At 37.4% G+C, this 12,776-nt stretch overlaps 1 protein-coding gene across 1 annotated transcript in view; it reads right to left on the bottom strand.

Moving 5' to 3' along the window:
- Positions 1–5,828: 5,828 nt before the first annotated feature.
- Positions 5,829–12,776, bottom strand: part of GPR158 (G protein-coupled receptor 158) — a 76,543-nt gene continuing 69,595 nt past the window's right edge. The window contains exon 11 of the mRNA XM_053466792.1: positions 5,829–7,919. Within this exon, the coding sequence (XP_053322767.1) occupies positions 6,108–7,919 (1,812 nt within the window). The 3' untranslated portion in view covers positions 5,829–6,107. The remainder of the gene's footprint in view (positions 7,920–12,776) is intronic.

The raw sequence follows: 12,776 nt of genomic DNA on the forward strand, positions 1-12,776 counted from the left end.
ATATAGAGTGGTATATTACCATGGTTACATATTCATACAGAATGTAAAGATTCTACAAAAAGCATAAGTTGAAGGTATAACTACAGGTTGTCAATAAAATGAATCCATGGAATGTTAGCATTACATAAGTTATGGTGAGTAAAGGTGATGGAAAACCCTTCCACTAAAATTAAGGGGGTAGTAGAAGAATTATTAAACACTCATTTACAGACACCAGACAGCTTGTTTTTCCCTCAGAAACCTCATTGTGCTGCCACAGCCACAAGGGATTCTGGGTAGGCACATGCAAATAAGGTCAACAATCATCACTCTTTGCCTCTACATCCACTTTATACATGATCCCCTGAAAGTACAGGACAGCCTTTAGAGAAAACTTGGGAAGAGGTGCAATAGCCAGATCACCGCTCATGGACAGCTATTTTGTCCTTAATGGGAGCCTGAGGTGCGTGCTCCTCTATGTGCTTATAAGGCAGCAGAAGCCTGAAAAAACTACTTCTGGTTCTCTGCTCATTCCACAAGCCCATAAGGGTCAGAGGAAATAAAGCATGCAAGGTAGGTAAAACTTCAGCACATATCACACATTAACAATAGACATGCAGACTGTGAAAAAGTGACTCAAGCATTACACTAGGGCAAATAAGCACTAAGGATTAAGTATTTTCCCACCCCTCCCTAAGGGCACTACCCTTTATCTTAGCCAAGAAGCCACTCATTGGCAGCTGTTTCATCCATAACAGCATGTATCAGCACAAGGCTGTGATGTTGGCTTAATATTTGAGGCTTGGGGTATCCAAGAAATACCATTATATAAGTTATGGTGAGTAAAGGTGATGGGAAAACCCTTCCACTTAAAATTAAGGGGTAGTAGAAGCATTATTAAACACTCATCTACAGACACCAGACAAGCCAGAAGACTTGTTTTTCCCTCAGAAATCTCATGGTGCTGCTACAAAGGATTCTGGGTAGGCACATGCAAATAAGGTCAACAATTATCACCTTTTGCCTCTATATCCACTTTATACATGGATCCCTTGAAATACATGGAACGATAGGTAAGAGTATTTATAAAAAACGGAACCATTTGATACATCTAGCATGCCCACTAGTTCTACTTAATCCTACTTAATCAGTCCTTAGTCATGTGTCCCATGCATGTTTAAATCTCCTCAATGTATTATTATAGATTTTGTTTTATTATTATGAATTATTATTATAAATGTATATTTGCTGTTTGATTTCATATTTCATATCAGTGAAAGTCCCAGGTTTTTTGTTTGACATGGAAATAAGATTAAAATTGCTTTATATCATCTGTGAATGTGAATTGTTTTAAAATGTGTAAACCTATTTCTTTGGCATTCTTTTGCATTTACTACAGCTGTATGAACGATAGGTGTAGACATTCTGCCTTTAACCTTTTTCTGTGTGCTGCTGTACAGCATATACATTTTCCATCACTAATTAGTATTAGACATGTGATTTATTAAAAATCTATACATCGATAAACTCATACTAACAGAACAAAAACAAATTTATCAAAATTATGGAAGAGATAAAATTATACAACTGTGTTTAATCTTTATCAACACTACTAGTAAAAAGCGAGCCATAAAACATTGGTTTCGAACGCATCAGTAGATTGGCTACGTATTATGTCAAAAAGTACATTGAGATTTGCCACAAATGGGTGATATTGCTAACAGGAATAGACGTGAAAGACTAGTTAACAGGAGAAGCTTTTGCTTGAAGAAAGAAACAGAAAAAAATGTTAAGAATACTAAAAGAAAATAAAAAACCACAAGTCTCGTGTCATACAAATGTGTATTTTATTGCATTTATTATATTTACATGCTGCGACACATCACAACATAAACTTCTGAAATATTTTATGGTGGATGCTGTACAGTAAATACTATCATATTATATAATATTATATAAGTAACACAGAGTAAGGTGAAATGTCTTACCGTTTTATTCAGTATGCATATTTAACTAGATATATATGTAGATACTAAAAGTTAGAAGGCAGTTTGTCCCTGGTCCTATCTAGCACTGCATGCAGAAACCTATGCATCAAATCTAAACCAATTGGCAGATTTTAACTAAAAAATATATTGTGAACAACTTAATATACATATACTTACTGCATATATAATGATAGAAAATGAACATATAACAAGCTTGCCCTGGGAATATTGTATAAATAATAAACAGACACAAATGGCCAAGTGGAGTTTATTCATGCATACAGAAAAGAACTTATCGAAAATCTGTTAGCAAAATAACCATCTGCCAGTGGGAACGACAATTTCATTGAGCTGTTTGTCATGTTGAAGTCGATGCGTTACCTAAGAATAAGAGCGGCGTGAGACACATCTAGTTCAGCAGTAAGTGCCGTGTTATCTTTGCTATCTCCATACTGGATTTCTCCTACCTTTCCAGACATATGAAGCTCACTAAACCCTGAACACTTACATATTATACAATGTTGAGGTGGTCTACATGTGTCTTTGAGACGTGTCAGGAGATATGTCAGGTCAGCCACGCCTGAACATGAAGCCACAATCTCCATGTGGTCTTATCAGCTACATTTCTACACGGCAGCATATCTTCTGAGTACCCAACAGACGGCTCATAAAAATAGCTACTCTTAAATCACTATATAATGCTACCTGAATGGATGGATAAAGCCTTTTAAATTACCTGAATGGACCGATAAACCCATCTCGATTACCGTATTGTCGATATAATCAAAACATTCCCCAAATTAAAATATCACTTGTAAGAACAAATGTCAGTGACTCTGCATTTAAAGCTATGTAGTGAGTCTTCACTAAAGTGGACAACCATCTTAGTCCTGGTAAATATAATTAACCCCATTTTTGGGGTTGCGTAATACATCTTGCATATGCTTCTGGAATTCCAGATAATCTTTATATTAAAAAAAAAAGTGACTATGTTCCTTAAACCCTAAAACTTTATAACTCTAGAAGTAACATAAAAAGTCTACTGGATTGAGATTCGTATATATATTAATTTTTTATTGTTTTATAAATATATTCAGTAGCTCTTCTTCAATAAATCTTCAGAAAGTGGCAATTTATTTTCACACGCATAAAAGGTTAAGGACGCTACTGAGATTAATCTCTATATAATAATAGTACATTCAAATATTTTTTGGGGATTTTATGGGAAATGTATAGTGAGGATTATCTATAACAGAATTTATTTAACATAAATTAATATTTACAATTAAACCATACATTATAGACTAACTCTTTTAAGTTTAGTGATGCCAAGATAATATGTGAACAGGAACTGGCTTTGGGGATAAAATTCACAAAACATTGAGTTATATGTACAATTTTAGTCCTACACCATTAATATTTGCCATGTTCCTTTAGAACCTGATGCTTCTTCAGACATAATATTTTTAACATTAATAGAGTGACGTGGTTTGCGCTGTGTTATTAAGTCTGAGAACCAAGATGGGATGTTGGGGGTGCCAACATTCTAAAATAACACAAAAATGTGTTAAAGACACGACAGATAAGTGTTATCCAATATACCTGAATCAAATCAAGACATCATAAGTGGTTTATCTATAGTTCTATAATGCTTACAATGAATTGACTCTTGGGATGACATTTGTGACCCCAGTTTCTTGTAGCTTCATTGTATTCTACATGGAATGGAACACTGATGGTTTCAGATCCACGACTTGCTATCACCAGGGCCCCCTGAGCAGTGCTGCTCTGAAATAGTGCCTATTGCGACATGGTGTCCTGATCATCCGCAAAATTATTCTCCGAAAATAGGTGCAGAAAAAACCCAATATCCATAAGTATATATATTTAAAAATTGTCTCCGTAAACCACAACTCCTTCTTGGGCTTACTTTGAAAGCTTAAACATGTCATTGAAATAAAAGGCAAGTCTATTATAAGGCATTCAAATTAAATAATGCATGAAAAAAGGGACAACACATCTAAAGCTTTCCCCTCCTTGATGTGATCATATATTTTTGCTATAAAGTGCTTTTAAGTACCTCTTGCAATATAATGTGATTGATCAAATTATGTTTTATTAATGTATTCTATGTCAATAAAAATAATTTCAATACAATTTTATATCAATTGCTATATACCTTAACCAGTGACCGATCTAGGGTGGCAGGTGTCGGAGGATTGCAGCCCTCCTACTACAAAACATGCGGGGGGGGGGGATTGTCCCTCTGCACAATGGGCCGGTTGCAGGGGAGACCTTTGACCTCCCCGGCTGGCCTAACCTATGATGTGGAGGCTGTGCCGGCTCAACACATCCTCCATAGACTGCATTAAAAGGTGCTGTGCTTCTTTAAGACACGTCTAAAAGGCACACATCACCCTTAATGCAGTCTATGGATGCCAACCGCGGGGTCCACTAGTCCACTAGTATATAACAATATAAAATAATATGATATATAACGTTTAGAAAGGTTGCTTTTAATGTATACCATTAGCTGGACTAGTAATTCTTCTCTTGAGTGGTAAACATTGGCAATATTGTCCTTGTCTCAAATTCATTGGTCAGGTGTACAATATCATCTTTGATTAAAGGTAACGTTCTATTGCACCCAGACACATATTTCTAGTAACAGATTATTTTCTAACTACTAGGTGGAACTACGAACACAGATATAAAGTGAGTTTGAGTGTCCTTGGAATTAGAAAACCCTCTAGGACAGCCTTTTGAACTGTGGAGTGCGGGGAATGGCATTCAGTTCAGTCCATCCCTTGCTCGGTTCTGCACACTTACTGTCCACTGCCTTTCCCCACCCAACCATGGCAAACACTACCTCCCATGGCCCAGCTCTCCCCCACTCCATTCCCACAAGGAGTGTGTGTTAGCATACCTGTGAGTGCGAACGTGTTTTTCCAGATACATTGCTGTCCGCCTGCTACTGTCTAGACCTCCAATAATAAACCCTTTTTGGGTGCCGATTATTGGTATGGAGGAACTTAACCCCACTCTAAATGTTTCACAATATTCTCCCACTAAAAATCTGGTGAGTTCAATAAATGTTTTTAAAGTTTAAACATTGACTTAAAAAAAAACAATAAAACATAAAGCAATTGGATTGCTATATGCGAATCTTCTCTCTTGAAATCAAGATGTTACAAAAATAAACATCTACTAACAAAGCACAAAGGGAAAAGGAATAATACTTTTTAAAGGCATATATGGTATTAACAAGAAATCGCTGCCACCTTTACATGTGGTTGGGAATTTCAGTAAAGGTGGTCTTACCATCCAATTTTCCACTTGTTCTGAGATTCTGAAATAAAATGTTCTGATGAGAATTCCAAATCTCCTATTTACCATGGACGCTTTTCACAAAATAAAATGTATAGCTATGGTGTAATTAAATTGAACGGTGTTTCCTTTGGCTGATAATAGAATATATAATTTAAATCTAAGGAATACTGAAGCATTCGCTCGGACAAACAAATTTTGCGTTAAAAAACCACAATTGAGGGAATAACCACAAACAATATTTAAGCTGCCCTCTGAGTTACAGCAATTCATATTTAGGACCATTTGATTTCTATCAAGTCTAAGGCTAAATATGAAATATATTTGCAAAACATTCCTTTTGGAATTAACTAAAAATTTACTTATTAAGTTAGAACACTTGAATAATATAGCAAAGTGAACCAAAAAAAATATCACAATAACGGCCACATCAAACAAAAAAGACCAAAAAAAACCCATTGTACTATTAATAAAGCCAAGTGAGAAATTACAGTAATTCTATTAATAAAAAAAAATCTATAGCAGGTATTTTGGTTGCAATATCAATACAGTATCTGCAAATTTGCATAAATGTGTAGTGTCACATAATATCAAAGGTATTTGCAAATATTATACAATCTGGAATGCTTTAACAGGAGACACGACTGTGTACGGGAAACATACAGACTAATAAGAAAATGAGATCTTATAAAATATTTGCTGTTTTGTCTGTATTTTTTGTTTGTTTCTGGACGCATTAAAGTAGCAGTGCTGATAAGAATAACTAGATCATGTGAAAACCTCTATACTTTCTGCAATCCAGTGCAAGTTAAGTTATCCTTGTTTCCCGTCACTATCTTCAAAGTCCCATGGGCAAATGTCCACCAGATTTGACCCTTGCATTTTTTTGCTATGTTTATTGTCGGAAGCCTCTGTATCTTGTTCCGATTGTGAAGAAGAAATACTTTCCCAAGGACATACTTCCACAAGTTTGCATTTGTCTATACCATACTCATTAGAAGTACTCTTCCCTTTATTGACTGGTACTCCCAGAGTGTTGTCTCCCGCAGAAGAACAAACTTCTGCACTTTTTGACTTGTCCATTTTAATCAGATATACTTTTGGATCCAGTTCTTTTTCTTTACTTTTGCATTTTCCTTTTTCTTTCTCAGTGCCTCCATCTTTCTTAGTAATACTTTTGATAGGCACCCCGAAAGCCCTCTTTTTTGTAGGAGATGCTGGCATAGTTTGAGAAGGAGATGGCGGGCTCGAAGCAGAGGTGGTAGGTATAACTTTTGTATTTTCTACACTTAATACATCTTGCGAATCAAAGTCCCATGGGCACACTTCAGCCCGCAGAGCTAAAGATGATGGTAAATTATTATTAGAATTAGAATGGATGATGGGGGAATCTTGAGATGACGGAACACTTTCAACTACTGGTGAATTTTTCTTATTGTCTTTCTCTTGCGTTTTTGTTGTACTTTGTATGGGAAGAAGGTCATGGTCTACTGAACCTTTATCAGATGTGTGAGATTGGTTTGAATCATCATCCTTTGAAATCTGTTCCTGTCTTTCCTTTGCATTTGAATCGGACTTGGGTGAACTCTTCTGTTTTGACTGTTGATGCCCCTGTTCACTCGCCCTGGATCGGCTATGAAATTTACCTTTTGAGCGGGATACATGGTTCTTCTCAGACTCCAAAGGAGCAATTGATACATGTTTCTGAACTTTGTTTTCAGAAGGCACAGTAGTGGGAGTGAGATCATACATTTCCCAGGGACATACTTCTTCTATGTCAAATTTGTCTTTGAATCCCAGCACACCTATTGCCCTATCTGAATCCCCTAAAGAGAGGCTCAGTGCTTGTTGCTTCATTATTCCACATTTATGAGGCTTTTGAGCTTCTTCAATAGGACTTGATGTCCTGTGGTGCTGCTCCACATGTTGCTCTTTGTCAGGAGTGGCAGTGTTTGTATGGAAGTCTTTGTCCTCGGGATTGGCTCGATATTTGTCAGTGTCCTCCATACCTTTTGTTTTCTCACTTAGCCCTAAGCATTTATCCTTAGTACTGGCGATAACACTAAGTGATTTTTGTAAAACTGACAAACTTGCATGAAGGGGTTTCATATCCAAACTCAAATTATGAGCACTAGCAGATTTACAAACCAAGGGGACTGATTCGGCAGACACTGCTTCCAGATCTTCAGCGCTCTTATTGTTTGGCTTTTTACCATTAAAAGAACTCCTTATAGAATTCTCACCCATATATAGTTTCTCTGTAGAAATTCCATTGGGCTTGTCATCGTATGCCCTTAAATGATCATACGTACTATGGGACTTTTTCAAAGAAAATGTTCTGTGTTTTGTTGAATCTTCTTTTGATTTTGCATTTTGGGTAACTGAATCTTGGTGTTTTTGTTTGGCGTTGCCAATGTTATTTTTGGGATTGTTATGATCAAGATTGTCTTTGTCTTCTTTTGAGCACTGCCTACTGACAGTTTCTGGGATCTCAGTAATACGTCTCATGATTGATCTTCCCAAACCTTTTTTGGAACACCTCTTTTTCTGTAGATGTGGATTATTTGCAATCATCTTTTTTCTTTTGTAGATTTCCAGTTGTGTATATAACTTCTTCAGTTCATCCTACACAGTGAAAGACAAAAAATAAAATATGATATTCAAAACTGCATGTCATTTGGATACCTTGCATTTGGATAAGTAATATCTATTGAAACCTCCTCATCTATTTGGTTTCCTTACATGCATGATAAGGCATACAAGGGGATGGTGACTGTCCCATGGGTGATTGCTGGTGTGGAGGTGTTACATTTTTGGGTGTCTCTTTTCATTTTTGTGTGCTTTACTAGCTATTCCATATATCAACCTGCTGAGGTCTAGTAAAACAGTGCAGACTGATTATTCTGTCAACCAAATATGTTTTGGGTTTCTTTGTTATTGGCCCAGGGATAGAAGCCCTCCCCTGCAGAGCACACAGAGACAAGCAACACAAGACACAGGAAAGCTAAAGTCTCTGTTTCTCTATTTTTTATTTCCTTTGGATTGTCTTAATGTTGTGGACAAAATCACGTATTTTTATCAAAAGAAGATACTAAAGGCTCTTTGTTATTTAATGTGCTTGTGCATGTGGCGTTAGGTTCTGGTAATAGCTCTTCTTTATTTGATAACATATACAATATATGGCTTAATGTCTGCCCTTGTAAACATTCTTAGCTGTTTAGAAATGGAGATCTCATCTTGGAAGCTAGCTATCAAAATGCAGAAGTCACTTTAATATTAATTATTATTTTTCAACTGTTACAATGGTTTTATAAATTGACAGATAGAATAAACTGCTCCTTTCATTTCCAGCTTTTCAAAATGTTAGTGTGTGAGTGTATCACAGCGTTCTATAGCCCTAAAATTCATTAGAATGTGTTTAGAAGCAGCTAATGATTTGTTTACAAATTGCGTATATAAATGCATTATTCTTTAACCATATGCCTTCTTTAAAATAAAGCGACATAAAGCACTAGTAAAGACCTGCTCTTTAACAACACATATCAAACACAAGTGACCCTCTTTGCTATTTGAAATGTTGAGAGATATACTATACAACCAAAGGTATGTGGACACTCTTAGATTAGAGCTTAATATCTAGCTTAGGTGTTTCAGACACACCTATTGCTAACAGGTGTATAAAATCAAGCCTATATGCATGTCATTTCCAGAAATAAAACAGCCCCCGTGACTTGGGGGGCACCTGAAGGCTGTATTTCCCATTATAGATGGTGGACCCCCAGATTGCATTACATACTTCCAGCAGGTGACAGTGGACACTAATTGCAGTGCGATATCTGGTCACCCTGTACCTGATTAGTGGTATAGGGGTGGGGGGCACTAGATGGGCACTCTCTAGATCACAGTTTTCCCCTTCTGCCTGCTTGTCTGACCAATATTATTGGTTCTGGTGGCAGGCTTGTGTACGTTGGTGTGGTTTACTGGTATAACTACTCTGCATATGATCTGCATATTGCATTTTACATATGTGTGATGCATGCTGGTTGTAACTCACCGCTAGCTTATTGAAAGGCTCTTGGAGGCTGGTAGTGATCGTTTCCTCAATAAAGTTATTTCCTGTTTTACCTCAATATAAGTTTTGTCTTGTTAGTGGGATAAACCAGCAATGCTCCCATAGTGAGGTCTATCAAGACTGGTATTTATGCTTGGGCCAGCTGGTTGTTAACCTTGGGTCTGATGGGGCTGCTGCATGCAGTTCTCTAGTCTAGCTAGATAGAGTTGTGGCTTCTCTGCCTGCTTGGTGTAAAATTAGATGTGTAAAAAATAGGGGGTAAGCTTCAGTTTTCTCAGCCTTTGAGTTAAGATCAAGTGTAGTACCTCTGGCCTTAAGGCTGAGGCAGCATGGAGCCCCCAGCTTGTGGTTTCCTGGGTCACTTTCCACGGTTTTGCACCTTCACTGTGGATATGTTTGCACAAGAAGCACCAGAATGTCCTTACAGGCTTGCAAATTAAGACTTTTTTTTTTATTTCAGCCATGGACAGCTGAGCAACTTTATTCATTTATTCACGATTTGCGCTGATACGTGTATGTGTGCCAATTAATTGTTTTTCGGATCACGGCTTTTTTTGGAACACGACAAGGGTTTGGGCCCTTTACTTCCAGTGAAGGGTAATGTTAATACTACAACATACAAATGCATTTTAGGCAATTGTATGATTCCAACTCTGTGGAAACAGTTTGGGGAAGCCCATTCCTGTTCCAGCATGACTGTGTCCCAGTGCACAAAGCAAGGAACTGGAGTAACCTTCACAGGGCCCTGACCTCAACCCCACTGAACATCTTTGGCGGAACATGGAATGATGATTATGAGTGAGACCTTGTTGTCTAACATCAGTGTCTGTACTCACAAATGCTCTTTTGGCTGAGAGAGTCCAATTCCCACACCCTTCAAAGAATGGAGACACAAAGGGGGAGGGGCAGCTCCCATATTAATGCCTATAGTTTTTTGAACAGGCTGTCCAACAAGCTCGTATAGTTGTGATGGTCAGGTGCCCACATACTTTTGGTTACATAGTGTACATTTTACACCATAAACCATAATTCATTTCAGAAAAACCTTCTCACAAAACAGCAAGAATAGCAATAGAGAGTGATGATAAAGTACAAACTACCACAGCTTAAGTCTATCAGAAAGGTATGATGGCCTCTCCCAAGTGCCTTATGTATTACATACTGTATGCAGATTTCAACTGCACATAAAAAAGTCTGGTCACTGAAAAGGACGCACATTTAATTATTATTAGGTAAAGTTGATAATTTTACAATTATACAAGGATTGTGGACAATGGAAAACTGATACAGTGATACGAATACCAGGTTGTGCTCTAGAATGATTAACAAATTCTTATCTACCAGAGGCTGGTAAATAAGTATTAAACTGATGTATCATTCTACTCCGTGTACAGTGACACATAACATATCCATGGCTCACATTAATGTTTCTGTCCCCATAACTGACACCGCCGCCACTGCGGCTAGGTCTGCTCTGCTCTTTTTCGTCAGGTGTCTGCAATGAAAAACCAAACTGACATGGCTCATCTGTCAATATCAGCAACAATGACTGCACAAAATCCAGAACACAATATTCAGTGCCTGCAACGGTGAATACTATTATAACAATATAAATAGCAATATTCTGGGGAGGGTTGACAAGGGGAACAGAGGGCTTCTCTGGTCTTTGGGCCTACTGCTTTCAGCTTTTTCATGACTTTTACTGGAATTTCTACAAATACCGGGTCATCTAGATTGCGCTAGTGCTTTGGGCAGCATGTAAGTTTGTACTGGATCCGTTCTGTGCTCCCTCCATGGGATTTCTATGCCGCCCCATCTGTAAATATATGCTGGACATGGTTGGGTATCACACAATGAAAGTGTTCACTGTCAGATGTACTTTGGGCTTCTGTACTACTGGGCAAGTTGGCTGAAAGGAGCCGGACCTCCCCGACAATATATCTCCAGCACAACCTGTTTGTTGACCAGTGTGCTCTGCAAGTACTGTTACAGTTGTTGCATACTGCTCTCACATGGAGATGTATCACTTTACAATGGAACACAAACCTCCGCAGTGTTGCTGTAGAACCCCAGGGCATTTAATGTCCAAAGGGATTTCTATAGATGGGTGTTCTAGAGGTATCACAACTGATTATCTGCCTCCGGGCTTTATTATCTGGGCTGGGGGATTGGGGGAGATGTTTGTCTCTGCTCATGTCTTACCCATTCTACCACTTTCTGATGTAATAAGCATAAGCCTTGAATTCAGAAGTCAAACCGTTCCTCTCTACTGTAGTCCCTTTCTAGCTCCCACATGGCATGAGATGTAATATTTGAAAGCGGAAAGGACTCTTTGGTTTATTTTCTAATAACATAAAATAACTTTTTATGGGCACAAGCCACAGAAGGTGAGAAAGCATTTTTTTAGCAGGCACAGCTCCAGATCTTGGTTTATTTATTACAAAGAAAGGCGAGACTAGATCAGTCCAGACTAATCTAGAATTGGAATTATGAGCACATGCCCTCTGCAAGAATGAGCAAACAATACCAGACATACACCGTGGTCTTCGTTGGTAAGGTGCACATGGTGCAGTTAGCAGGGGGGGGGGTCAATACTAACCTTTACTTTTAGGGGGGACCAAGAAATAACCAAGTCAAATGTGTGTAGAAAAGGTTAAGACTAGCTTTTTCTCTCAAGAATCACTGTAGGGAAAAACTTACCTGTTCTTAGCTAAGCTAGACCACCCTTTTTTATACATCTAAAATTATGTTCTTATTTATGATTAATCAAATCATGTTGATGAATACTATGAAATATTTGAGATAAAAATACATTTTTTGTGAATTATTTTACTTTTAAATAGTATTTGTTTTATTTACATAGTTAATCAGGTCAGAAAAAAAGTCCATCAAGTTCAACCCTTCTAAGTAGACATTACGTGTTGAACCAGAAGAAGGCAAAAAAATAAAAAATAAAAACATTACTAAACTTTGATCAAATATTTAGGTAATAAAAGTAGAATTATTCCTTCTTGACTCCAAAGATGATCATTTTGCTCTGTAGATCATTACTTAGTCTAATGTTTAAAAGTTATAAACTTGAATGCCTATGTTTGCTAGAAAGGTTTCCAACTATTTAATGCATATATTAACGCAATCCTCCAGATCCACTTCACTTGGCAATGCATTCCACATTTTAGCTCTTCTGACTGTAAGAACAAAACTTTCCTTTACTTAACAAGCAGTCTAATTTCATCTAAAATGCATACACTTAGCCAGCTCTTCCCAACATTGGGTTAAATTCTCTAGACTTTCTTTCAGGATGGCAACAGAGCAGCACAAGAAACTCAACAGCAGGGGATGAGTTATTCAAATGGGCCTTTAAAAAATGGGAAGATTCACATTCAAATTTGTCACTTTTCCAAATTATG

Source organism: Spea bombifrons, chromosome 5 (genome assembly GCF_027358695.1).
Source record: "Spea bombifrons isolate aSpeBom1 chromosome 5, aSpeBom1.2.pri, whole genome shotgun sequence".
Taxonomy (NCBI): domain Eukaryota; kingdom Metazoa; phylum Chordata; class Amphibia; order Anura; family Pelobatidae; genus Spea; species Spea bombifrons.